Source organism: Leucoraja erinacea, chromosome 15 (assembly GCF_028641065.1).
Source record: "Leucoraja erinacea ecotype New England chromosome 15, Leri_hhj_1, whole genome shotgun sequence".
In the NCBI taxonomy this organism is placed as follows: Eukaryota; Metazoa; Chordata; class Chondrichthyes; order Rajiformes; family Rajidae; genus Leucoraja; species Leucoraja erinaceus.
The window spans coordinates 9,674,605-9,701,935 of NC_073391.1; the positions used below are offsets into that span (position 1 = coordinate 9,674,605).

Here is a 27,331-nt window from a genome sequence, read left to right on the forward strand (position 1 = left end):
TCTTAGAGATTTAATTTAAAAATATACATTTTCATTTGCACAATTTAGATTTGCATAAATAAATCTCTTCTGCAAGATTAGTTTGCACGCCATCTGGAATGTTCCATCCAGTGGGGATTAAGCGCAAACACCTACAATGATTTCTATTTAAATTAGATATTCTCCTTCATGACATAATCAAAACAATAATATTCTTACCTGCTGCAGCTTGACGATCGTGCAGTAGTTATAAATGCAACGTTAAATTCTCCTGGATAATTGAAATATCATGAAGCTACCAGTTAAATGCAATCATAAAGAAAGCCCATTAATGTTTCTATTTCCTTGGAGGATTAAAGAGATTTGTTATGTCGACAAATGTTCTCATGAACTTCGACAGATGTATGGTACAGAACATTTGTATTACACCGATGCAGAGCTCGGAGAATGACATCAAAGTCCAGAAAGCGCTCGCAGGGAAAGCCCTCAATAACATGGGGAAAATCTGGACGTCATGGATGTCTAAGGGTCTCAAAGTGAGATTATTCCATGCAACTGCAGAGACTATATTATTGTACGGGTGTGACGCATGGACTCTCACTCGAGCACTGTCCAAGTCTCTTGATGGTACCTACACCCGAATGCCCAGAAAAGTTAAAAATGTCAGTTGGAGAGACCACATCACCAACGCCCAGCTCTATTGGGGAGATGTCACCTCTGACCGAGAAGATCAGGTCAAGAAGGATGAGGCTCGCTGGTCACTGCCACCGCCCCCAGATATGCCAGCAGACAAGGTTGCGGTGTGGGAACCCACCCATGGAAGACGTGACCCGGGACGGCCAATCAAGACGATGCTAAAGACGTTGATGGAAGGCGCATGTGTAGAGACAAAGGAGGAGCTTGCCAGCTGCATGGAGGACAGAGATGTGTGGTGCATCTGCCGCGGTGCCCGTCGGAAACCAGCACCACTGCGTCGCTAATGAATGCATCACAATCTGCTTCGGCAACTCGAATGCTCAGGAATGAAACAGAATACAAAAAGTGGTGGGGACTGGCCTTCCCAACATTGAAGGGATCTAGTTTAGTTTAGTTTAATTTAAAGATACAGCACAGGAATCAGGACCTTTGGCCCACGAGTCCGCACCAACCAACGATCACCGTAAATTAACACTATCCTACACACACGAGGGACAATTATTATTTATACCAAGCCAATTAACCTACATCTTTGGTGTGTAGGAGGAAACCGAAGATCTCGGAGAAACCTCAGGAGGTCACGGGGCAAACATACAAACTCCGTACAGATAAGTACCAGTAGTGGCGACATGTTGCGGGGTGAAGCCTGTATGGTCGTGAGTAGTCACCCAAAGAGCCATACCTTGTTCTGGTCGCCAACCTGTAATGACCAATGACGGGTGCCGGCAGTCACCGAAAGAGTCGCGTAAGTGGGACAGGCCCAATAGACCCACACCCTCCATGCCGATCACGTTGCCTATTACCCTAATCACATTCACTTGCATTGGGTCAGAACTCTCTATATGCCTTTCCCATCTAATTATTTGTCCAAATGGTTCTTAACTATTGCAATTGTTTCTGCTCCCTGGCAGTCATTTAAATACTTGCTATAATCTGTGTGAAAAAACAAACCCTTTAAATTTCTGACATATTTAACCTGTGATCTTTGGTTTTAGACTCCCCTGCTCTGGGAAAAAGATTCTGGACTATCTTGCCTATCTCCGCCCTCGTATGTTTTATAAACCTCTGTGAGGTCACTTATGTTTCAGTGAGAATAAACCCAGGCCGATTCCAGGCGGCTTCATGGTCATTTTTTTCTGCACTAAATAACTACATAATTAAATAGGCGTAGCAATAAATTGTGAAACTGGTGACACAGAAGGCTTGGGATGTAGAGGATCAAGGAAATTTACCTTTCAGATGATGCAGTGGTAAGGAAGACACGGAAAGAAGGGTAAATTGGAAGGTACTTGGCTGTGATCAGTTGGAGGTTGCAGAGGTGTGATATTTTAATGTCCAGAAATTGAAGACACGGCATGAAGTCGCATTGACAGAACTTGGCTCAGCTGAGGTGAGACAGAATCAAATATTTCTCTTTTATAATATTTTCAGGATGAATGAATGAGCAACGGCCTCATTTTTGAAAGACACAAATGCATCCATGGATAGTCAGTTATATTATTGATGGCCACATTCAGCTAGTGTCTGTCCGACTAGTATAAAAAAAATAAAGTACTTTTCCTTATACTAGAAGCACAATGACTAAAATTAAGGTTAAAGTTCACAATCTAGTTCTGTGTGTAATAAAGAGCATAAATTATCCTTGCAATAGTTGACATTATCCAGCGATCCAGTTCAGCCACAAATTGCTATTCTCCAGCGTGCTATTAAATCAAAATAACCAATCTGGAAATCTAATCTCCTGAAAAATTCTATTTGATCTCTTTTAGTCAAAAGGTTTTATTGAGTCTGTAGTCTCTGCAGAGAAATACATGTAAATTGTGTGATATTTAATACCATTCCCATTGGGGATGGTGCATTTGTGGGGATAATGCAAATTAAGAATCTTTATTACTCTTATTTTTATTCCATTTGGCCAGTGTGTAACACGTCATTAATTTGCTCTTGCCTCTTTCACAGTATTTCTATGTCACATCTCACCTGACGTGTGCCGATATTTTTGGATACCAATATTCCTTCTGTTACGCCAAGAAGTTCACACAGCCTTTCACTATTTTAAATCATAAATATTCTGTGGAGTGCGACCTTCAAGAACAGAGCTCAGTCAGTTCATTTTTAATTAAAACATAAACAATGTGCTGATGACCATCAACACTTGGACCCAGAAACAGAAACATGGGCGTCCCGTTCCAGTGCCACGTATTGGAAAAGCTCAATATTTTCTGAAATTGTGAATTTGTTCTGTTTTTCACCATTTCCAATTGTGGTGCAAGTGCTTCAGTAGATAATTTCCCCTCACTTTCTATGCCTTCAGCACAATGGAATTATTCGTTAATTTAGTTGAGAGATACAGCGCTGAAACAGGCTCTGCGGTCCACTGAGTCCGCACCGACCAGCAATCCCTGCACAATAATACTAACCGAAACACACTAAGGACAATCTACATTTATACCAAGCTAAACCTACAAGCCTCTACGCCTTTGAAATGTGGGAGGAAACAGAAGATCTCAGGGAAAACCCACGCGGTCACGGGGAGAACGTATAAATTCCGTAGAAACAGGCGCCCCTAGTCAGGTTCGAACCCGGGTCTCTGGCACTGAAAACGCTGTAAGGCAGCAACTTTACTGCTGCGCCACCGTGCTGACTTCTTTTGCTACAAATACTTATCCTCCGTTTTGAAATCACACTGCTGCCTTTTGTTTGATCAACTCCCTTGGTTTGGCAAGTGCATGCTGTTTTTAGTATTTAAAACAGATTGCTAATTTAAATTTATGGGTACGGTGAATGGCTTCTATTTCATCTGTAACCAGCACGTCATGCCAGTCTCATCCACATGTTTTGGATTTCACTTTGGAATGAGAAACTTGTTATTGCTCTGTGTCAGTTAGTTTGACAACACACTGCTGAGTGGGCAGCCACATGCCACGTCGGCACAGCGCCAATGTGCTGATGTCTTTACTGCCAACCAAAGCTATTTCATCTGTAAAGAGTTAGATGACTTGAATCATCTTTTACTTGAACATAGCAGGAGCAATGGTAAACATGCAATGAACACATGAAAGTGTTCAACAATATTTGTATTCTTAGAGCTTTGCTTTCAGCAGTTTGGCAGCAATCTAAAATAAAAGAGTACATTTGCGCAACGACTCCACCACTGAATATCAAACCATTATGTTCCAGAACGCCACTGAGGTCATCTCCTCTTTGAATCTTCTCCCCAAGATTCTCAATCTCATGCACCCCACCCCTACACTACTAATTTCTACTCAAAATTGCTCCGGAACTCAACTTTGACATTTGTCCAGGAATTTTTTCTGATCTTGACTGTATTTTAATTCACCGTGTTAATTTGCTTCCTCTGCAGTGAACACCACTGCCTTTATCAGGCTACATCAGGTCATTAGTGCAATACAGAAGGAGAATTGCATTCCTTCTGAAATGTGCTTAAATCCACGTTTAAAAACATTTTACAATTGATAATTTGAAATTGAAATCAGATCGAACCACAAACCTGCTTTGATTGATGGGTCAGTGGTAGAGAGAGTCAACATCTTTAATTTCCTGGGCATGTACATCTCTGAAGGTCTGACCAGGACCCAGTCCATTGATGCAATCATAAAGAAAGCCTGACTCTCAGTCTGAAGAAGGATCTCGACCCAAAACGTCACCCATTTCTTCTCTCCAGAGATGCTGCCCGTCCCGCTGAGTTGCTCTTTATTACACACAGGACTGGACCCTGAATGTAGAACGGATCATTGTTAGCTGAGGGGAAGGTGACAATGAACCATACAATCAGTAATATTTAATCAGGAGGACAGTGAAACTAGTTGGAGAAATAGGATGGGGGAGGGTTGGAGAGAGGTGGAAAGCAAGGGTTACATGCAGTATTCATGCCGCTGGGTTGTAAACTGTCCAAGCAAAATATGAGGTGCTGTTCCTCCAATTTGCATTGGGACTCACTCTGACAATGGAGGAGATGCAGGACCGAAAGGTCATTGTGGGAGTGGGAGGGGGAGTTAAAGTGTTTAGCAACCGGGAGATCACGTAGGTCTAGGCGGACTAAGCGGAGGTGTTCAGCGAAATAATCACCGAGCCTCTGCTTGGTCTCGCCGATATTTAGGAGTCCACACCTCGTAAAGCGGATGCAGTAGATGAAGTTGGAGCAAGTACAAGTGAACCTCTGCCTCCCCTGAAAGGACTGTCGGGATCCTTAGACAGAGTCGAGGGGGGAGGTATAGGGGCAGGTGTTGCATCTCCTGCGGTTGCAGGGGAAAGTACCTGGGGAGGGGGTGATTTGGGGACCATAAGGGGCTTCTATAACATTATTAGTACAATATTGGAAAATATACAAAGGACAATAGAGGGTGCTGCATTTCACTATTAAAGGTTTTAAAGCAGTTTTAATGTAAAATATTATGGCATCATTCTTTTGTACAAAATAAACAACAGCACCAAACAAACATTACTGGAGGACACAACATTTTCCCCAAGATTTGCCAGTGTTTTTCAGTAAAAGTTTCAGCCACTTTAACAACATTATGAACAATGTATTCCTTACCTTCCCCAATTCTGAACAAACCTTCTCCATGTCCATCGTGGCTGTTATTTTGGTGAGAGAATGATGGATGCCTCCCCGTCTGCTTCCAGCTTACTTCTGACATCGCCTTCAATGCATGTACTTTACATTCAAACATCTGGTTGGATAAATGGCCTTGCGATGGTTTCTTATCAGATGGTTTGATATTGCGATAGTTTTCATCCCTGTGTTGATTATTTAAAGTGCCAAATTCCAGGAGGGTGCCACTTTATTTGATTGAATTCACATACATTAATCCCGTCCCTTTGAATATCAGTTCTCCTTTCTGATTGTTATCTTAGAGAGGAAAAAAATCCACCTTGTGCCATGTGAGGTGGGATGCAAATTAAAATCTTCCAATTCAGTTCTCCTGTGTTGTATGCACTTCATTAAAATGTTAACAATTGCAGTTTTGCTTCTTGTGTCAGGATTATTTTCTTTGTGACAATGGTACATCATTTATCTTAAAGTGACAACATGGCTTGTTTGGTTTATAAACCTAAACTACATTCCAATCATCCCCTTGATTTTCTTCTACTACTTGTTTGGCTGAATCTTCTCCACATTCCGATTGCATATCGTTCCAAGTATATTTTCTATTTATATTTTGGCTTTTATTTTAAATCTTGAAATCATATAGTTCCCTTTCTTTGGAAAATTCATCATGACTCTGGGTCCCTCTATATTTGCTGGGAATTATACAGTATGAGCTAAGCCCCAAAGTCTTCAAGTATTACCTTCAAATGCCTGCTTTTGTAAACTATTAGCAATTTTACATTAAATTCAAATGTTTAAAAAAATTAATCTAACCTATTCACTTTTTTTGTGCCATCTTTGAATTTATCTTCTTGCTTCAGAGGCAACAGCTCGAACATAGCAGCGTGTCATATTTGTTCTACCTGGGACTACTTTCATTTCAGTGCAGAACGACTGGTTAATAATACATGTGCACAATTCATCCATGTCTCTGCAGTGACATCTATATGGTTCAACACAAGAACAATTCGTGTTCAATAATAAATTATCTTCACCCACTTGTTAGAAGTCTTTGTCTGTCAATCTGTTGCAGCTTCTGTAGCTGCAACAAATTACTGATGTAGCAATGTGTATGAAGTGGGAATGAGTGATGGATGGAAGCCATGCTTCTATATTGAAGCAGTTTTCTCAGTCTCCTGCACAGCAGGAAAGTTTAAGATCAATTCTTCACTCACTAAATATTAAAACTGTTCTTTCACCCATGCTGTACATTCTTCTGTGCTCATCTCCCCCCGTCATGGAAATCAATTTTCCAAAATCTTTCAGCGTTGGCAAATTGTTAGAAATGTTTGCTTTCAGTCCATTTACATTTTTCATTTGTTTTAAAGGTATTGTTGCATTTTTACAGAACTTGTCTTCCGAGTCATGGATAAGGTTCTTGAAGCTCCAAATCACTTCTGGCACAATAGCCATTGAACCCTGAATATTCTTCATGTAATTTTGATGCTCCTCATAGAGAATCATGAGGTGTTCGTTCAAATACTTAATTTCTTGGTTTATAGTTGGTTCTTCTTGGGATGATACCATAATCTGATTGTATATTACAGTATCTAGTTTTCTTTCCATCATTGTGGCCTGTGAAGAACAACTTTATGATCACGTATTTTGGGATAACCAACAATAAAAGCAAAAGCTCTTACTTGGGAAATATGTAGTTATTTATTTTTAACTGTACCTGCATATACCGCTTGTTACTTTCAAGTAAAATAATAATTACGAGTAAGTTTATATAGTTTATACATATTGTACTGAAGAATTACAGATATAACATCAATCAATACTGCAATTTAAAATCGAAGCTATGCATATCATTTGACTTGCTTAATGCTAAAAACTTGTTCAATTACTTTTGTCAACATTCTCTCTTCATTATTTCTAAAAACATTCTTTATTATAATCCTTATGGTGAACTGATGACAACTGCCTCAATAAAAATTAAATTAAGTCAAAAGCCTCTGCAGAGAATTGCTACAGAGTATGCAGTTTGATGTAAATGAATAACATTCAAGATAGAATACACGGTTTCTTTGCAAACGTAAAGAAAATCCACATGCACGGCATTGAAAATAGAAGTCCAGCAGAATCTGGAAACAGGTATTGTGGTATAGTCCGTCAGAAAAGTGTTTCATTTACAAATTCAGCAGCATAGCACACAAGGTGCTTTTAAAACATCACTGGTACATTGTGCAAGGGAGTGGAACCCTGTTGTCTCTCTTCCTTCCAAAGGCAGCGATTTTCTATCACACACGAGGCACAATCAATGAAACAGGCCTTACAAAATGAATTTTTGATCAATGCGTTTCATTCACAAGCTATTTCCATTGTGGGTGTGATTTCCATAGAGGGGGTGAATTGGGAAACAGATTGGAGGGGGGAGAGGGGTTGATGCGGTGAAGGGTGTTGGTTTGAGAAGGATGGCGAGAGAGTGTTGGGCAGGCTGATAACAAAGGGGAGTTTTGGTAACTTGGGTTAAGGGATTTGTTGGAGGTGATGGGGAGTTAAAGATATTGGAAAGAGAGTAGGTGACAGAAATAATCAGCGAGATAAACATTTCTGGATGAATCTACCAACAGTGGTCAAAACAAGTTCAAGTCACATCTGAAATAATGCCAATATAAGGCTCAACAATTTGGTTAAAGTCTGCTTCAGCATGTGAGTGGGACACTGCTTATGGGCCATATATGCACAGGACCATTTTGGGCAAGTTGTTCGGCATTACTGCACAGGCGCACAAAGTAAATATATTTCTGTACGCATGCCCCCACTGGACTGTGGAGCCTTTTGCACTTGGTGGTGAAATGTTGCCTTAAATTTCTGACACGTAGTACACAAAGTGATGTGCTACACTGTGGAATTTCCAGGCAATATCTGTCAACATTGAAACAATGCGAAACCTTAAAGATCCAGTCAAGGAGCTTGATTTTAATTTGAAAACACAGTTATTTTCTCCATTGTATTCCAATCATGGTCATTAGAAAATTCTGCAAGGAAATATCCACTAAAAAGGTGAAGATCCTCAGCTATGAAAAAATGAAATTGTTCATAACAGAGTAAAACATAATCAGCAAAGCATCTCTCAGCTTTATTTTTGAATGATTTGAATCAAGTTTCGACAAGTGCATGCATTTCCTGATTCATGTACCATTTATGAAAGATATTTAATAAACACCTTACCTTCCTTATCGGCTGCCAGGAAGAATTACGACCAAAGAATGAAAGCTAAAGAAAAAAATAAAAACAAAAACAAAAACTGAAAATGAACAGGAAAGGAAATAGGGAAGAACAGACAGAAGACAAGAATTAAAGTGATGTGAAATATAAGAGAAGTAAAATAACTGAAATAAAAGCAACCTGTCATATCAAGGTTAGGGAAGAAACAGCAAAAAACATTAAAACATCCAATTTATTGTATTTGTCTCATTTTCTATTTCCATAATTATTTTTACAAACAATCACAGTAGGATTTTAACAGCAGTCATTGGAAAAAATATGGATGGATTCAAGAATAAGAATTATGGTTGTTTCTTGGTTAAATATTTTTTGGATATGAGCTAATGATTAATTCTCTAAATTATGAACATATATTGCCTTTGTGTTATAATTTCCAACAATTAGAATAACTTGGTATTACCTTTTCTTCTAGTTCTTTAACTTGTCTTTTCTGTAGTTCAATTCTTTCTTCTAGTTCTTTGATTCTCTGTAAGGTATGGTGCTTAGGTTAAACTATAGTACAATGTTGTTTTTAGTAAAGGTGCCTGTTAATAATCTTACAGATATAAAATGAGATATCTTACAGATATAAAATAATAATAATAATAATAATAATTTTATTTATAGAGCACTTTAAAAACAATCATAGTTGCAACAAAGTGCTGCACATCACTAATCATTGACAAAAATGTTAATACACACCAATAATAACAATCAAAAGAAATAGTAGGAAAAGACATGTAAAATAAAGAAACATTAAAAACATTAAAAACAGAAGCAAAGTCTCAGGCATGGCCAAAAGCCAGGGAGTACAAATGTGTTTTAACACTGGATTTGAAGATGGACAGTGAGGGGGCCTGTCTGATGTGCAACGGCAGGGTGTTCCAGAGCGCTGGAGCAGCAACAGAGAAGGCTCTATCCCCTCTGAGCCTCCGACTAGACCTCGGTACCTCCAGGAGCAGCTGATCAGCTGACCTGAGGGACCGGGCAGGAGCGTATGGGTGGAGCAGCTCAGAGAGGTAAGGCGGGGCGAGCCCATTCAGAGATTTAAAAACAAATAACAGTATCTTAAAATGAACTCGAAAGTGCACCGGGAGCCAGTGGAGGGAGGCCAGAATTGGCGATATGTGCTCCCTCTTTCAAGTCCCAGTTAAAAGGCGAGCAGCAGCATTCTGAACCAACTGGAGACGAGCCAGTGAAGAACGAGCAACTCCAAAATAGAGCATGTTACAGTAATCCAGCCTAATAATAATTAAATCATTAAAGCTCTTCTTCAGAATAGTCAGTATTCAGTGTGGAATGATCAGTGCAGATGCGGGGATATTTCTAATGCAGAAATGCATGCATAAATAACAATGCAATGATATTACTTGGAAACAAGTTAAGAATTTAATGGTGCAATACTAGTAGATGCTGTGTATAAGAAGGAGTCAGGGAGTTCTACAGCATGGGAACAGGCCTTTTGGCAGAATTGTCCAAGCTGATCAAGTTGCCTACCTATGTCAGTTCCAGGGGGGAAGGGGGGGGGGGGTTGGGTGGTGTCAGGCACATCCCTGGAGGACATGGATAGGTCATGCTTCGGGTTGGCATCTTTCTTCAATCTGAAGAAAGTTGCCTATCCATGATCTTCAGGGTTGCTGTTTGACCGACTGAGATACTCCAGTTTTTTGCCCCTTGGTTCATATCCCTCTGAACCTTTCCCATCCACGTACATATCTAAATGTCTTCATCTGGCAGTTCATTCTACAAATCCATCATCCTGTAAATAAGTGGTGGTGGATGCATTCTACAAATAACTGTTTTAGCTACTGCCTGACACTTGTTATAATGGGAAAATGAGGAATGTGTTCCAAGTGCGCCCAGCATTCTGCGCTCTTGGTTATGATAATTCAGTGAGAAGGCGATCCTTGCCAATGAATTCCTATCAGCAAGTGGCTGTCTTATTAACTCCGAGATTCTCATTCTGAAATAAATTTCCATTAATGATTTGGTTAACAGTTTTATTAAAGGTCACGTGTTAAAAATATGTCAATCTAACGCAAGTCTGGCTAGAACAGCAGAGGGAATTCTAAATTCAGCATTTAAATAATTGTTTCTATTGATAGAAATGTACAGAAATATGTTTGAAGAGCATCTAGCTGCTCTAAAGTATTAAAATGATTTCAAGGACGAGAGATTCCAACAGAGCATGATAGCAAGTTCGATTTCCATGGCAACTGATCACACTCAAGGAGGGTTGCAATTAGTCTATTTTATTAATTTTCAGAGTTCATGGTATTAAATTTGGTCAAAAGCCAGCTTCTTCATATTTTTAATAATCATAACGAGTAACTGACGATAAAAATGTATTAAGTTAGAGGCTTGTATTTTTGTCTTTAATATTACAAGCAATAATTAGATTTTTTTTAATTTGCTACAAGCATGGATGATGGATCTACTGTTTTTCTTCCTAACTAAGTCCAGATGATTATTGTACGTGAATATGTAAACAATAAAGACCTATTCAAATGTATCTGCCCTGCAAAATTTCATAAAAGCGCTTCAGAGAAGGAAATTAATAACTAGGAAATCACATTGGGATGAATGTGACATCATCCAAAATGTACCCGCCTGAAGCCTGCACTAGCCTATCATAAATAAATGGTTCAATTGTCCGGGGCCATTGCCCTGGTTGGAAAGGCCTCAGTGATCACTAGGCCGCAAATACATTCTGCTGGGCCCTACTCCCATAATACCATGTCAGCCCTGGACAAGAGGGGAAGACAAAACTCCTGGTGAAATCTCAGAGGTGTGCATGAGCTAGTGAATTTTTCTGATGTACAGAAATATTTGAAAATTAAAATTATCATCATTTTTAAATAATCTTTCCTTTAACATAGCACATTGAAATACTAAAAGATAACTAACTAAACAGACACAAAATGTGTCACCTCATCCTCACCTTCCTGATCACCAGGTTAGGAATTTCCATTCACTTGAATAGTGATTCCAATCCTATCACTAGCACAGGAGAAGCAAGAGTCAATAGACAAGAGTGTTTTATTGTAATATGTCCCAGACAGGACAATGAAATTCTTACTTGCAGCAGCACAACAGAATATGTGAATATGTAAACATTGTACATAATGAGGAAAAAAAGAAGAAAAAGTTCAATAAATAACAAATTTAGTGCAAATAACAAATAATAATATAGTCTTTTGCAGATCAGAGCTCATAGCTTATTCATTGTGTTTAATGGCCTGATGGCCCCTGGGGAAGAAGCTGCTCCTGAACGTGGATGTTACAGTTTTCAGGCTCCTGTACCTTATTCCTGTCTATGTTTCCTGATGGCAATGGTGAGATAAGTGTGTGGCCAGGATGGTGTGGGTCCTTGATGATTTTGGCTGCCTTTTTGAGGCAGCGACTATGATAGACCCCTTCGGCAGTGGGGAGGTCAAAGCCGGTGATGGACTTGGCAGTGGCCACAACTTTTTGTAGTCTTTTTCACTCCTGGACCAGACCACGATGCAACCAGTCAGAATGCTCTCTACCGTGCACCTGTACAAGTTTAAGAGAATCCTCTTTGACATGCCGAATCTCCGTAATTTTCTCAGGAAGTAGAGTCGCTGTGTGCCTTCTTTACAATTGCATCGGTGTGCTGGGTCCAGGAAAGTTCTTCCGATAAATGCACGCCCATGAATTTGAAGTTATTGGCCCTCTCCGCCATCGTCCCGTTGATATAAACAGGATTGTGGGTCCTCATTGTTCCCCTACCAAAGTCCACAATCAGTTCCTTGGTCTTACTGATGTTGAGAGTCAGGTTGTTGTGCTGGCACCATTTGGTCAGACAGTTGATTTCACTTCTATACTCTGACTTGTCCCCATCTGTGATTCGTCCAACCATAGTGGTGTCATCGGCGAACTTGATGATGGTGTTCGCACTATGACTGGCTACGCAGTCATGGGTATAGAGGGAGTAAAGCAGGGAGCTGAGCAGGCAACCTTGAGGTGCTCCCTTACTAATTGTTACTGAGGATGAAGTGGTTCCTCCAATTCGAACAGAATGTGGTCTGTGGATGAGGAAGTCGAGGATCCAATTGCAGATGGATGCGCAGAGGCCCAGTTCCGTGAGCTTGGTAACCAGCTATTTTTTATTTTATTTTATTTTATTTTTTTAATCAAAAATATTTATTCAAATATTAAAATAGTATTTACAATACAATAAAACAAAACACCACCATAATACAAGACAAACAAATATGCTAAGCAACTGCTAAACAATTATATTGCAATCCTTGTCCAGGATACATTCAACCCCCATCGGTGCCCAGCGGTCGCGGAACTCCCTCAGGGTGCCCACAGACCGGGCGTATTCCCTTTCTATCCGCACCTGGGCACGGACGTAACCCCGGAAAAGAGGCAGGCAGCCGGCTCGGGTAGAGCCCTCCACCGTCTGGCGCCGTGACTCATGGATGGCCAGCTTGGCCAGGCCCAGGAGCAACCCAACCAGGACATCTTTAGCCCTACCCTCTCCCCTACGCACAGGGTGCCCAAAGATGAGGATGGTGGGTGAAAAATGCAGCCAGAAGGCAAGGTGCAGCCCCTTTAGATATTCAAACAGTGGCTGCAGCCTCACGCACTCCATGTACACGTGGTACACACATTCTTCCAGCCCGCAACAGTGGCAGGCGGCTGGCGAGTCTGTGAATCGCGAGAGAAACAGGTTGCAGGGACTCCTCAGTACCATACCCTCCACCACCAGGTCCCCAATGTAGAGGGGGAGAATCCCTTGGTAACCAGCTTGGAAGGGATGATGTTATTAATCGCTGAGCTGTAGTCTATAAACAACAGCCTTACGTTGGTGTTTTTATTGTCCAAGTGGTCCAGTGCGCAGTGGGGAGCCAGTGATATTGCATCCTCTGTTGTGGCGGTATGCGAACTGTAGTTGGTCAAGGTTCTTGTCGAGGTAGGAGTTGATGTACACCATAACCAACCTCTCAAAGCACTTCATCACCACAGATATTAGTTGTTCAAAGTTCAAAGTAAACTTTATTGTCAATTCAAATAAATTGGATTGAAATTGCGTTTCCCCATACTCCAAATGTGCAAGTAATATTTATCACAGACAGAAAATATACCAATAAGATAGACAATATACATGATTTAAAATATTCACAGTGTGCCAGACAGTAGTAAAATTTTGAGGTATGTTATTAAAGTGCAATAATAAAGGTGCAATATAGAAGAGTGCAAATAGCATCTGCAGACATTGAGTTAAAGTTAAATGTTCATGGAATTTTCTTGAGTGTGTTGAATAATCTGACGGCCTGAGGGAAAAAGCTGTTTTTGAATCTGGTGGTTTTGCTCCGCATGCTGCGGTAGCGCTTGCCAGATGGTAGGAGGGTGAACAGTTTGTGTGCTGGGTGGGTGGTGTCTTTGATGATATTGTTTGCTCTCTTGCGACAGCGAGATGGGTATAAGTCCTGGATTGCAGGTTGGGGTGATCTGGTGATCTTCTCCGCTGTCCTCACCACTCTCTGTAGGGCCTTCTGGTCAGCAGCAGAGCAACTGCCATACCAGACTGAGAGACTGCTGGTAAGAATGCTCTCAATGGCACCCCTGTAAAAAGTGGTGAGGGCAGAAGGGGGGAGGTCGGCTCTCCTCATCCGTCAAAGGAAGTGGAGGCGTTGCTGTGCTTTCCTGACTAGGGAGATGGTGTTGGTGGACCATGTCTGATCATCTGTGATGTGCACTCCCAGGAACCTGGTGCTTTTCACAGACTCCACTGCACTGCCATTGATGGTGAGTGGGGTGTGTGCTGTCTGTTTCTTCCTGAAGTCCACAGTTATTTATTTTGTTTTATTAACATTGAGTTGAAGGTTATTGATGTCACACCAGCTGATGAGTTGCTGTACCTCCTCTCTGTAGGCTGAATCGTCATCGTGGCTGATGAGGCCCACCACTGTTGTGTCATCTGTGAACTTGATGATGTGGTTCGAATTGTGTTTGGCAAGACAGTCATGTGTCATCAGCGTGAACAACAGAGGGCACACATCCCTGTGGGACCCCGGTGTTCATGATGGTGGTCTCTGATGAGTTTTTGCCAACTCTTACCGTCTGTGGTCTGTCAGTGAGGAAGTCCAGTAACCAGTTGCATAGTGGGGTGCTGATGCCTATTTCGCCGAGTTTATTCACCAGGTGTTGGGGGATGACTGTGTTGAAGGCGGAGCTGAAGTCAATAAACAGCATCCGCACGTAACTGTTATTGTTTTCCAGATGAGCCAGGCTTAGGTGGAGTGCTGTTGCTATGGCATCATCAGTGGAACGGTTGGGACGGTACGCAAACTGGAATGGGTCAAGTGTAGAGGGGAGACTGGATGTTATGTGGGCCTTGACCAACCTTTCAAAGCACTTCATCATGATGGACGTGAGTGCTATGGGCCGGTAGTCGTTCAGTGTTGAGGTTGGGGATTTCTTGGGTAGCGGTATGATGGTGGTGGCTTTGAAGCATGCTGGTATGATGGCTTGGCTCAGAGAGGTGTTGTTGATGTCCGTAAGAACCTCTGTGAGTTGGTCAGCACAGTCTCTGAGCACACGCCCCGGTATGTTGTCAGGACCTTCAGCTTTTCTGGGGTTCACCTTGAGTAGGGTCCTCCGCACATCAGCTGGGTCCAGGTGAAGTGCTTCATGATCTGGGCAGGGAGGGGCTTTTGTTGGTGTGGTGGTGTTGTCCTCCTCAAACCGGTTGAAGAAGGTATTAAGTGTGTTGAGGAAGTCTGTGTTGTCCTCGTACGGTGGGGGTGTTGGCCTGTAGCCGGTGACAGACTGGATGCCTTGCCACAGGCGCTTGGGGTCCTTAGTGTCTGAGAAGTGTGCTTGAATTTTCTGTCCATAGGCACGCTTGGCTGTTCTCACGCCCCGGTTCAAGTTGGCCCTAGCAGTACTAAGGGCCACTGGTCGATAGTCATTGAGGCACGTCACCTTACTCTTCTTGGGCACTGGTATTAATGATGCCCTCGTTAGGCAGGTGGGAGCCTCAGACCTCAGAAGTGAGAGGTTGGAAATGTCTGCAAAATCTCCCGCCGGTTGGTCTGCACAGGTCATGAGAACTCGACCATGTATACCATCAGGTTCAAGCGCTTTCCGAGGGTTCAACCCCCCTGATGGATCTTCTGACGTCGGCCACCGTGACTATGACTGTAACACCGTCAGGGCGAATAGGGGCTCGGGAAGGCACATCAGTGTTCACCCTGTTGAACCACGTGTTGAATGCATTGAGCCCATCAGGGAGTGATGCTTCGCTTTTGTTTGAGCCACCGCCTGATTTCACCTAGAAGAGGTGATGGCATTCAAGCTCTGCCACAGTTGCCGAACGGTTGATCAGTTTAACCTGTGAACAGCTGAATATCATTTTTTTTCTCTTTGGAACCATAATTTAGTTTTAGTTTGGTTGGGAGATACAGGACCTGAACAGGCCCTTCAGCCCACCGAGTCCACGCCAACCAGCAATCCCCACACACTAAGTCTATTCTACGACTTACAATTGTAATATATAATAACATACATACATACATAGTCTTCATATTTGTTAGGTAAAATTGTTAGGTAATATCCTATCATGTTAGCATGCAGCAAAAGTTTTTCACAGTACCTCGGTACACGTGCGTATAATCTAAATTGAACAAACTAAACTAAACATGTTTTAATTTCTTACCTATTGTTAAAATTAACATTGGAAATTTGACAATTTGAGGGTACCACACAATATCTCTCAGCTGAAGATTCATAGGACAAATTCTGGAAAAATATTTAAAGGGTTGTATTATCATTATGATTATTTCATTTATGGTGGGCGTCTGAGAGCTGTATTGTGTCAGACAAACCTTGCTGAAACTAAATTCTCTCCTAAGATGGGGCAATTGGACTACTAAAATTTAATGTCAGGCAAAAGTACTTGTGACAATGGAGAGTGAATAAGAATCGACCCAGTGGGAAATAGAAGTAAAGAGGAAATGGAATTAAACAAAAGTATAGCATTAAAGTATGTCAAAAAGTATATCCAAGTTTAATAAATCTTTAACAGTGTTAACAAATGTGATTCAACAATTTGAATTGTCTCTGCTCTGATCCAGAGAATCATTATACAGTACTGTATTAACAATTACCAAGTTGGTACAGAAATATTTTCCTGCTATATTCTAACACTAGCAACTGGTTCAAGTTTAATGCACAATTAACATTTGAATCCAGCAAGTTCTTAAAGTTACTGTAGAGGTTAAGGATGATGCGCATTTATAAAAAAGTTCTTACTTGTGCCACGAATTTAGTAGTTACTAAAAGGAAATTTTAATGTGATTTTTAATAAGGGTGAGGATATTTACATTAAGGATGAGAATCTCTTCAAATATATTTTGCCAATGGATTTAAACTCAGATCTGTAAAGATGGTTCTAAAGATTTCAGAGAACTTCTAGAGACATTTCTCGGAAATGCAGATATAGGACATATTGAATTTGTAGCAAGAGATCTTTACAACTGCTCATCAACTGTCCCGTGACTTTTATCGATATCAAAATGATCCTCTCTGATTTAGTTTCCAAGGCAAATATTAGTGATAGGTCTTTGCTCAGGATGACATCTAACGTTGTTTTCTTTACAGCCAATGCACCAGATTATGTGATAGGTGTTTTGTGCCCAGAGTGCCTAGGTTCACCAGACTGATTCCTGGGATGTCAGGACTGTCTTATGAAGAAAGACTGGATAGACTTGGTTTATACTCTCTAGAAGTTAGGAGATTGAGAGGGGATCTTATAGAAACGTACCAAATTCTTAAGGGGTTGGACAGGCTAGATGCAGGAAGATTGCCCCCGATGTTGGGGAAGTCCAGGACAAGGGGTCACAGCTTAAGGATAAGGGGGAAATCCTTTAAAACCGAGATGAGAAGAACTTTTTTCACACAGAGAGTGGTGAATCTCTGGAACTCTCTGCCACAGAGGGTGGTCGAGGCCAGTTCATTGGCTATATTTAAGAGGGAGTTAGATGTGGCCCTTGTGGCTAAGGGGATCAGAGGGTATGGAGAGAAGGCAGGTACGGGATATTGAGTTGGATGATCAGCCATGATCATATTGAATGACGGTGCAGGCTCGAAGGGCCGAATGGCCTACTCCTGCACCTAATTTCTATGTTTCTATGTGCCTGTAAATCCAATCATGTAGAAATACTGAGAAACAATCATTTTCTCAGCGTTTTCTAAATGAGCCATTGTTGGGGGTGGGGAACAGACAGTTAACTACTTTCTCACCAGTTGGGCATGGTGGACGAGTTCCATCCTCTCTCTCAGTATCTGTGCATCACGCTCTCGGAGCTCACTCATGACCTGACGTTTCCATTGTTCCACCGCTCCTTTCAGCTTCTCCTGTTCATCTTCTGACAACAGCTCACACATCTTTGCCCCTGCTTCTTGCTGCAAGGCATCATACAACATGGCCTCCAGCTCCAGAATCCGCTGTTGTAAAGCAAACATGAGTATTACTCACAAGGTCAGAGCACTAGTTATCAAACTGCTGCTTATAGTCAATGTTGTGGTATCTTGCATTTCCCCAAATGCCCTTGACCTCATGTGGGTATATCAGCATTTCCAACACCTATTGCTGACATTTCCCCAAATAACTGCCTACGAGTTAAGGTATTATACATTGATTTGCATGGGTTTTCTCCGAGATCTTGAGTTTCCTCCCACACTCCAAAGATGTACAGGTTTGTAGGTTAATTGGCTTTGTAGGAACATAAAAATTGTCTCTCAGGTTGTCTTAGGGCGGCACGGTGGCACAGTGGTAAAGTTGCTGCCTTACAGTACCCGAGACCTGGGTCCGACCCTGACTACGGGTGCTGTCTGTATGGAGTTTGTAGGTTCTCCCGTGACTGCGTGTGTTTGCCCCGAGATCTTCGGTTTCCTCCCACACTCCAAAGATGTCTAGGGTTGCAGGTTAATTGGCTTGAAATAAGTATAAATTGTCTCTAGTGTGTGTAGGATGGTGTTAATGTGCGTTGATCACTTGTCCGTGCGGACTCGGTGGGCTGAAGGGGACTGTTTCTGCACTGTATCTCCAAACTAAACTAAAGAGTGTGTAGGAAAGCGTTGGTGTGCAGGGATCGCTGTTTCCGTGCTGTATCTCTAAATCTAAATTCTGGGAACGTGACCAGAGGCCTTTATCGAAGTTGCCGCGGTCTCGATGCCTCCCGGATTGCCGCGTATAAGCCTGGGTCGGGGCCCGACTGTGGCCTCGCGGGTCAGAGTCTGGGTCGACAGAGCGACCGACGGAGTTCCGGGGCGGCACCACGGAGGCATGAAGCGGGGCGTCGACAGTGGTGAGGCTTTGGCAGTGGTGAAGCGGAGAGCCTCACGGTGATGAGGCCTCGGCTGTGGTGATGCCTCGAGGCTGCGGCGATGCCTCGCGGGCCGACCCGCAGTCGACGTGCGATGAGAGCGTGGAGAACCACCGTCGGGGGCGGTGGGGGAAAGAACAATGGAGGACCCGGTGCAGGGGGAACTGCCGTGAGGGAAGATGGGGAGAACAATGAACAATGGGGGGGGACACACACGGGACAATGGGGTCCCAGCGTGAGGGAATTAGCAGGAGACAAAAGGAGGAGCTGGTGTGCTTTGTAACTGTCAGTGCCATAGGTGGCCACTATTTGTATACATTGGGTTTGCAAGCAAACAATTTCACCGTACCTACTCACATGTGACAATAAAGTATTCCCATTCCCATTCCTAAACTAAAAAAACCCCTAAATTTCTGCAATGATGTTGGTGGTCTTGGCTGTGGTTTCCTGGCTGTGTTTCAATGTTGAATTTGTCAAGGACTGCAGCGAAGGAGTGCAAAATCATTGAAATAATCCCACAATTACATCGGGGAATTGCTTCAAAAAGTGCAAGGTTAGACTCGGGCACAGGGCCAACCTTCCTATTCAATGCAAAGAAATGCAATTGCTGCAGTAAATATTAGTTCATCTAAAATTATTTCTCTCCAAAGATGCTGCCTGTCCCGCTGAGTTACTCCAGCATTTTGTGTTTTTCTTCGGTTTAAACCAGCACCTGCAGTTCCTTCCTACACACTGTTCATTCGGCCTCTCCTTATCCCGTCCACCGCCACCTCCTGCCCCCCCTTCTCCTTCTCCTTTTCCTATCCTTCAGAATCGCCGACATACTCCATCTTGGAGGGGGCGAGAGGGAGGGGCATTGGGCAGACTGGAGAGTGGGTGGGTTGAAGGGTAGCAGCTAGCAGAGGGGGGGCTCCCAGTGGTCAGGTGCATCTGGTCATTGGCGGTGGACTGAGGGGGGAGCTGGCAGCTGGGGGTTGCGGGGTGGACTGCGTTGGCTGGACGGTAGGGCAGCAGATGGGGAGAAGCTTGCTGGTGCAGACCAGCAGCATCGACACCTAGTCTGTAACGTGAAACAACACAAAGTGCTGGAGTAACCCAACAGGCTGACGAGTCCCAACGTCACCTATCCATGTTCTCCAGAGATGCTGCCCGGCCCGCTGAGTTACTCCAGGACTTTGTGTCCTTTTGTGTATTAACCATCATCTGCGTTTCTTTGTGGCAACTACATACAATGATAATACCTTACGCAGTTATAGTTATCAGCAATTGCGGACACCAGTCCCCCTCCTAAGGTCTGCTATGATGAGGGCTGACCGTAATGCCACTCATAGAAATCATAGAAACAGAAAGGGTTGGTGTGTTCTTGGCTCGTCTTGACTGTGCCAGTTGATAACGCGCTACCTAACCTTCATCCCGACTAGAGCCTGGACATCGGACAGTCGGCAGCGGCGATCTGCGGAGGGTTCAAGGCTCCGATCGCGGTGACCAAACAAAACAAGGGGTCACAGTTTACGGATAAGGGGGAAGTCTTTTAGGACCGAGATGAGAAAAACATTTTTCACACAGAGAGTGGTGAATCTCTGGAATTCTCTGCCACAGAAGGTAGTTGGAGGCCAGTTCATCGGCTATATTTAAGAGGGAGTTAGATGTGGCCCTTGTGGCTAAAGGGATCAGGGGGTATGGAGAGAAGGCAGGTGCGGGATACTGAGTTGGATGATCAGCCATGATCATATTGAATGGCAGTGCAGGCTCGAAGGGCCGAATGGCCTACTCCTGCACCTATTTTCTATGTTTCTTTGTTTCTATGACTGAACTGTATTGCCTTTTATCACAGTGAGGAATGTTGATTCCACTGTGTTGGATGTTTATGTTAAATTGTATTTTATGTCTGTATTGTGTTATTTTCACTTACTATGGCTACATTTCACTTACTACAGTTCTACAGAAGTTCTATAGAAAACAACTACCGTACCTTATGAGCCTGGTCCATGGCCTGTTTTCTATAGTCCAGTTCTTCATCCAAGTAACCCTTCTGTTTACTGAAAAGCTCCTGTTAACAAATAACTAATTCAGGAACTTTAAAGTCTCCATCATAAAGTCTTTAACATCATTGGTATCACGTGTACTCACTGCATACCTTTTCATTTTCAATATCGTTCATCTTTTGCTGGAGAGCAGATTCTGTCACCTCAATTTGTTGCAGCCACTGAAAGTTGAATTAACATAATCGATCTCACAAAGAGAATTTAACAAGTGAGAGTCATTTCTCATTTCTAACTCAACATGACCCTCCTGCTACTTAGTACAAGCAGCGATTTGAAATTCAAGCTTAGTTGTATATGTTACATTGGGGTCAAGGAAAGAGCATTCACGTTGCAGCTCTGTTTTCACCAATCTTTCCACCACCACACACAAGAAGTGACAAGACAGACACCATTTTGTTCAGATGCCGAGAAGTGTGTTCAGCTCTGGCAGAACAACTTCTAATCTTGTGTGTGGACTCGATAAGAAGAAGATGTTACACTATGCTCTTTAATTTCCTTAGCACATAATCAAAATGTACTGTGCATTCAAATTATTAATGAATACCCCTTAGGAGGATTTTTACTAGTTTGTTTTATATTAACCAGGACAATAAAGAAATATAAATGTTACCTTTTCTGCCAATGTCAAAACTGTCCGGGCCTGAATCACAACCACTTGTTCGTCATTGGTCAAATTCTAATTAGTAAGTAAATAAATAAATAGCAAATTAAAAATGAAACATTTTAGTATTTTCTAATATAATGCATGCTTCTTTCCTTATTCCATGCCATGCTCCCTTTGTCTGTCTTCTAAAGCACCGAGTCATGCATTCCAATAGGATTTGGGACAAAGACATGTATGCCAACCTGAGATTTAATAGTTGCATTCCTGCATCCATTGAAATTAAAGTGGAAAATGTGAGAACCATGGTGAAAATGAGTGAGGTGGACCCCAACTATGTGCAGAAGGTCTAGTTTCAATCAATGCAAGTATGACAAATGCATTGTGTAAGAAGGAACTGCAGATGCTGGGTTAAACTAAAGATAGACACAAAAAGCTGGAGTAACTCAGCAGGTCAGACAGCATCTCTGGAGAAAAACCCTTCTTCAGACTGGAAGACTTCTCCAGCTTTTTGTGTCTATGTTATGATAAATGTATTGTCAGTTATAATGTCTTTAATATGAGCTTCTATCTCTATCTCTATGATTAATTGCCCCTAGTATCTTGATCCTTAATCATCTGATGTTGAAGATTGTTAGCTTTGAGTCAGAAGACACTTCATTTGTTTTGAAAGTCTGTATGTGATTGAAATCAAATGGGCTCAACAGTTTATGAGCTTGGATAACTTTACCAGTTCTTCAGCTATCTATTGACAGAAGACAGGACAATGTTGATCAGATGAAACTCCACGAATTGCATACATATCTTGCTTCCGTCTGCAAGATAGCACCCTAATTTTCCTATTATAGAATTGAGCCCCTTGAAAGAATCAATTTTGACATTCCTAACCAATTTCCGCATGTTCAATTGGGCAATGTCACTTTAGGGATGTGAAAATTGGTTTCTACAAATTGCCAAATTGATTTTCCTTCTCTTAAAAGATTGAAGGACATTGAAGCATTCATAAAATACACACCTAGTGGCAATTTAAACAGCTTGTTACATATAAATACTAATGCAAATTGAGTGTGATGTTTAAAATTGAGCTATTTTAAAAAATGAAGATAGATTACAAATACTGGAGTAAGTCAGCGGGACAGGCAGCATCTCTGGAGAGAAGGAATGAATGATGTTTCTGGTTGAGACCCTTCTTCAGTCTGAACCTTTAAAATGGCCTGTTTCTTCTATGCCAATAGTTAGATATCCCAATGATGGAGAAATGCTTTAAATATTAATGCCGTAGTAAAATTAAAGATGATTACTGTTTGGTTTTGGACATCCTTAAGTATGCTAAGACCCTAACCTTGAAGAACAAGCTTGGCTAAATGTTTGGTGAGGTGATGTAGTGTGAGGTTCAAATTGTGATGGATATTTTACTTGATGGAAGATTTTTATGTAAATGGACTATATAGTTTTCGAATATATAAAATGGCTAACACGGTTCTAAGATCTACCATAGTTATTCTCACTTACAGACTTACATGATATAAAGGAAAATATCCATGATCAGAAAAACAACATACACTTACGGCGTTATCTCCTAAAATATCCAACTTTTTCATAAGATCAGTTATTGTTATGTCCTGACAAAATAGGAGAAAAGTTTCATAAGAAATGTTTAACAAATTGCATTCACACAGTCATCTGTGACAATTAAAGTGAATTTAAACCATGTCTATCAGAGAAGCTCCACAATGGAGTTCACCTACTGTTACTCCTTCTGCCTCACAGTAGACCTGAAGAGGACTAGTCTCCTCCGGGAATGGAATATGATGGAAGTTGATGGCAGGTGAGCGCCGCTCTCGTTCCTGAAAGATGAATTTACTTTTGAGGCACAATTGATTTCTTTCATTCAATGCTTAAAAAATTTAATTAGTTAAAGAAAACTCGCCTGTATTTAAGAAGCAAAAAAATTACATTTTAACCAGATTAACTAATCAATGAGTTTGATTTGAGGCAAATTCCAGAATCATCAATATGAACACCTGAGTTAAGAAAATGTGAGAGTTCAAAGGTTTTATTGCAAGCAAGTGATAAGAACTCTAACATAACGTTATCCGGCAACCATGATGCACAGCTGTAACGCAATATGCAAGTTTGGGAACAGGAGAGTGTTCTTGTGCATCTATGGTGACCTGAAAGAGTTTGCGAAGATTGTCTCCATTTGTTATTCATGCTTTACTTGTAATGATGCTTTAAAGGAATACATAAGCAGAATAAATCCTCACAGTCCAATGCCATTGGACTGCTTAATAACCAGAGCTTTTCAACTCTGATGCTCAACATCAGGCGATTCATTGTGACCAAAGAGAAAGGAAATGGGTAAAAGAAACTTAAGTCTTCCTTACTTCAAGTTCCAGAATGCGAAACTCTAAAAGCTCATTTTGGTCTTTTGCATCCTGCACCTCATGCTTCAGGCGATTTTCTTCAGCCTCCATTTGCCGAATCTATTAACATGGAGACACAAGATTCATTTAAACCTTGTTTCTAAATACTGCAATGAAGGTACCTTGGACCTTAAATCAGGCTGCAATATACATAGAAAAACTAGTTACGGCACAACATATTGTAGTTCTATCTGTATTATGAGTAAAGAAGATACCTTTTCCAGGAGTTCTTGGTTCCAACGATAAAGTGCTTGTTTCTCCTCAATCCATTTCATATCCTTAGTAATACAAAGACAATACTTATTCTAATTACAGGTGAATAGTATTTAATACATACAAAAGATAGACACAAAAAGCTTGAGTAACAGCATCTCTGGAGAGAAGGATTGGGTGACATTTCGGGTCGAGACTCTTCTTCAGACTTCTTCAGAATACATACAACATCTGTTAATCATCCATGATAAATGTGGTTTCATGCATTTTGTTAATCTCAATATTCAAAACTAAGTTACTTTCCATCCCATTTTCAGATTGGATTTTCTAATGTTTAGTTTAATTTAATTTGGATATACGGCGCGAAAACAGGCCCTTTGGCCCACCCAGTCTGAGCCGACTATCGTTCACCCCGTACACCAGCACTATCCTACCTACTAGGCACAATTTACAATTTTTAGCAAGGCCAAATTAACCTACAAACCTGTGTGTCTTTGAAGTGTGGGAAGTAACTGGACCCACGCGGTCACGGGAAGAACGTACAAACTCCGTACAGGCAGACCCAGCCAGGATTGAACCCGAGTCTCTGGTGCTATAAGGCAGGTACTCTATCACTGTGCTGCCCTAATGTGTTTCCACCCTTGAGGCTTCCTCTTCACCTGCAATGGGATACATATGCTAATCATCCTCAGATTTATCTTCATACCCTAATGGACTGCATTCCTTCAACTTTGGAGAGATTTGTTAGAATTTTGTACATTGCTATTTAAGGGCTAACATAGAATCAATTATTTTGTGCCAGGGAAACTTGGACTATATGTAGGGCAATTCTTATTGTTCAGTCTGACAGCAAGACCTGCTACCTTTGTCCCTTACTTGGAACTGTCACATGGGTCTCATACTTACCTGGGTCTGAAGCAGAGAAACATAGAAAGATACAAACTAGGTGCAGGAGTAGGCCATTCAACCCTTTGAGCCAGCCATTCATTATGATCATGGCTGATCATCCAAAATCAGTACCCCGTTCCTGCTTTCTCCCTTGATTCTGTTAGCCCTAAGAGCTGTATCTAACTCTCTCTTGAATGCATCCAGTGAATTGGCCTCCACTGCCTTCTGTGGCAGAGAATTCCACAGATTCACAACTCTCTGGGTGAAAAAGATTTTCCTCATCTCAGTCATAAATGGCCTACCCATTATTCTTAAATTGTGACCCCTGGTTTTGGATTCCCCCAACATCGGGAACATTTTTCCTGCATCTAGCCTTAAGAATTTAATATGTTTCAATAAAATTAAGAGCCTATCCTACTGGCCCTTCAAACCCTAGAGCCTGGATGGCAACAGGGCCTCAGATGATACTACAAGACAACCTGGTCCTGAACCAATCTCAACAATCTTTGAAAGCTGCAAAGTCGATGTGAGCTTTTCCCACTGAAAATTGCCATTGATGTTAATAACCTATAAATGGGTCATTGAGAGATATTGAAAAAACTATTAAATAGAAGTGAACTTGAAAAGGCAATTTTTGAAAAATAAACACGTAAATAAATAAAACATTAAACTAAATCAAAATAATGTTTTGCAGTTGTAACATTGCTTCCTTAATGGGTGTTCTACAATCCCCATTAAAATTCAAACTATCAGATTATGCAGATTAACTCTATAAAACTGGGTTTGCATATCTGTCAGTGAGTTCCAGACTACACATCATATTTGCAGAAGCCCAAGACGTACTTTAAACTGAAGAGTGGCCTTTTGTATTAGAACCTGCACTTGTACCATAGCAAGGCCAGGGTTCTATCAATACAACACATTTAACTGTAGAGAAAAGAACTGCAGATGCTGGTTTAAACTGAAGATAGACACAAAAAGCTGGAGTAACTCAGCATCTCTGGAGAAAAGCAATAGGTGACATTTCGGGTCAAGACACTTCATCGGACTCCAGCTTTTTATGTCTATCTTGTATTTAACTATATAGCAGCTGTCACTGCTGTCTCAATGTGCCTCCACCTCTGCTAAACCTCAGCAGGGCCATCACATAGGATCACCAGAGAAGGAGCAGTACAGGTTTGTAAGAGTGTAAGATCATGGACTTAGCAAATTTACATATGTTTGAATTTTCCATTATTTGCATTCACAAAAAATATACATTTCCTAATATCAGTTTCTGGGAACTTGTGATTGGTGATAGACAAGTGGCTTTTTTTTAAACTTGTCTGGAACAAGAGTCATGGGTTGATGTTGAACATTGGATGCTGGTAAGGCTGGCAAGGTTGTTTTCAGGACCGGTTTGTGTTGGTGGAAGTGAGGAAGGAAGAGAGGTTTGGCATCCAGCATTTAGTTGGGTGGGCTGACAGCACCAAATGGGGGATCCTGGTCAGCAATGTGCATCATTTCTCTTGCATTGTCTGCATCATCTTTTCCCTCCTTTAACGTCTCTGCTTTTTTCTTTGTATTTTATGTAATCCAATCTTCACTGCTCCACAATGTATGTAAAGCACAACTCACCATCATCATTGTGGACACTCTGCAAGATGCTCATTGTAGGACTACTCCAGGTCTGTTCATTGTCTTGTTCAGTGGGACTTCTGGTTGTCAGATGGCGTTGGTCACATGGTGTCCAACTTCATTGATTGTGTTCCACATGGGTGCCATCAGCCATGTTTTAAAAGAGCATCATTTGACTACATGCAACCAGCTATTAATCCCACTTTGAAGTGTGAAAATGAACCAAGCCAAAAGCCCAAGACAACTTGTTTTGGAATTTAGCCTTAGTTTTTAGAGATACAGTGCGGAAACAGGCCCTTCGGCCCACCGAGTCCGCACCGACTAGCACTGTTCTACACACTAGGGACAATTTACAATTTTTACTGACGCCAATTAACCTACAAACCTGTATGTTTTTGGAGTGTGGGAGGAAACTGGAGCGCCCAGGGGAAACCCACACAATAACTCTGTACAGACAGCACTCGTAGTCAGGATCGAACCTGGGTCTCTGGCACTGTATGGCAGGAACTCTACTACTGCGCCACCGTGCCACCCTCATCTTGTGTAGCATTGCAGGAATGCCTTCTTCTGGCTACAGATTTTTAAAGTTCTCCATGAAACCATCTGCCAGGATCAAATGTGCACTGACATGTTTGCCTCTTAAACTTTTCTCAATCTAATTTGCTATAATCTCATTGTGG

General features: G+C 41.7%; 1 protein-coding gene across 3 annotated transcripts in view; it reads right to left on the minus strand.

The window, feature by feature from the left end:
- Positions 1 to 27,331, minus strand: part of jakmip3 (Janus kinase and microtubule interacting protein 3) — a 240,099-nt gene that overhangs the window by 63,860 nt on the left and 148,908 nt on the right. For 2 of the 3 annotated variants that reach the window (XM_055646662.1, XM_055646661.1), the window contains 10 exons: positions 24,149 to 24,211; positions 23,895 to 23,993; positions 23,256 to 23,354; positions 23,076 to 23,129; positions 21,517 to 21,582; positions 20,999 to 21,067; positions 20,834 to 20,911; positions 17,777 to 17,980; positions 8,919 to 8,984; positions 7,017 to 8,537 (listed from right to left, as the gene is read on the minus strand). In XM_055646662.1, the coding sequence (XP_055502637.1) occupies positions 8,487 to 8,537; positions 8,919 to 8,984; positions 17,777 to 17,980; positions 20,834 to 20,911; positions 20,999 to 21,067; positions 21,517 to 21,582; positions 23,076 to 23,129; positions 23,256 to 23,354; positions 23,895 to 23,993; positions 24,149 to 24,211 (849 nt within the window). In that variant the 3' untranslated portion in view covers positions 7,017 to 8,486. Of the gene's footprint in view, positions 1 to 4,186; positions 4,412 to 5,233; positions 6,863 to 7,016; positions 8,538 to 8,918; positions 8,985 to 17,776; positions 17,981 to 20,833; positions 20,912 to 20,998; positions 21,068 to 21,516; positions 21,583 to 23,075; positions 23,130 to 23,255; positions 23,355 to 23,894; positions 23,994 to 24,148; positions 24,212 to 27,331 lie in introns of those variants that run through there. The other variant, XM_055646660.1, reaches the window with a different exon arrangement.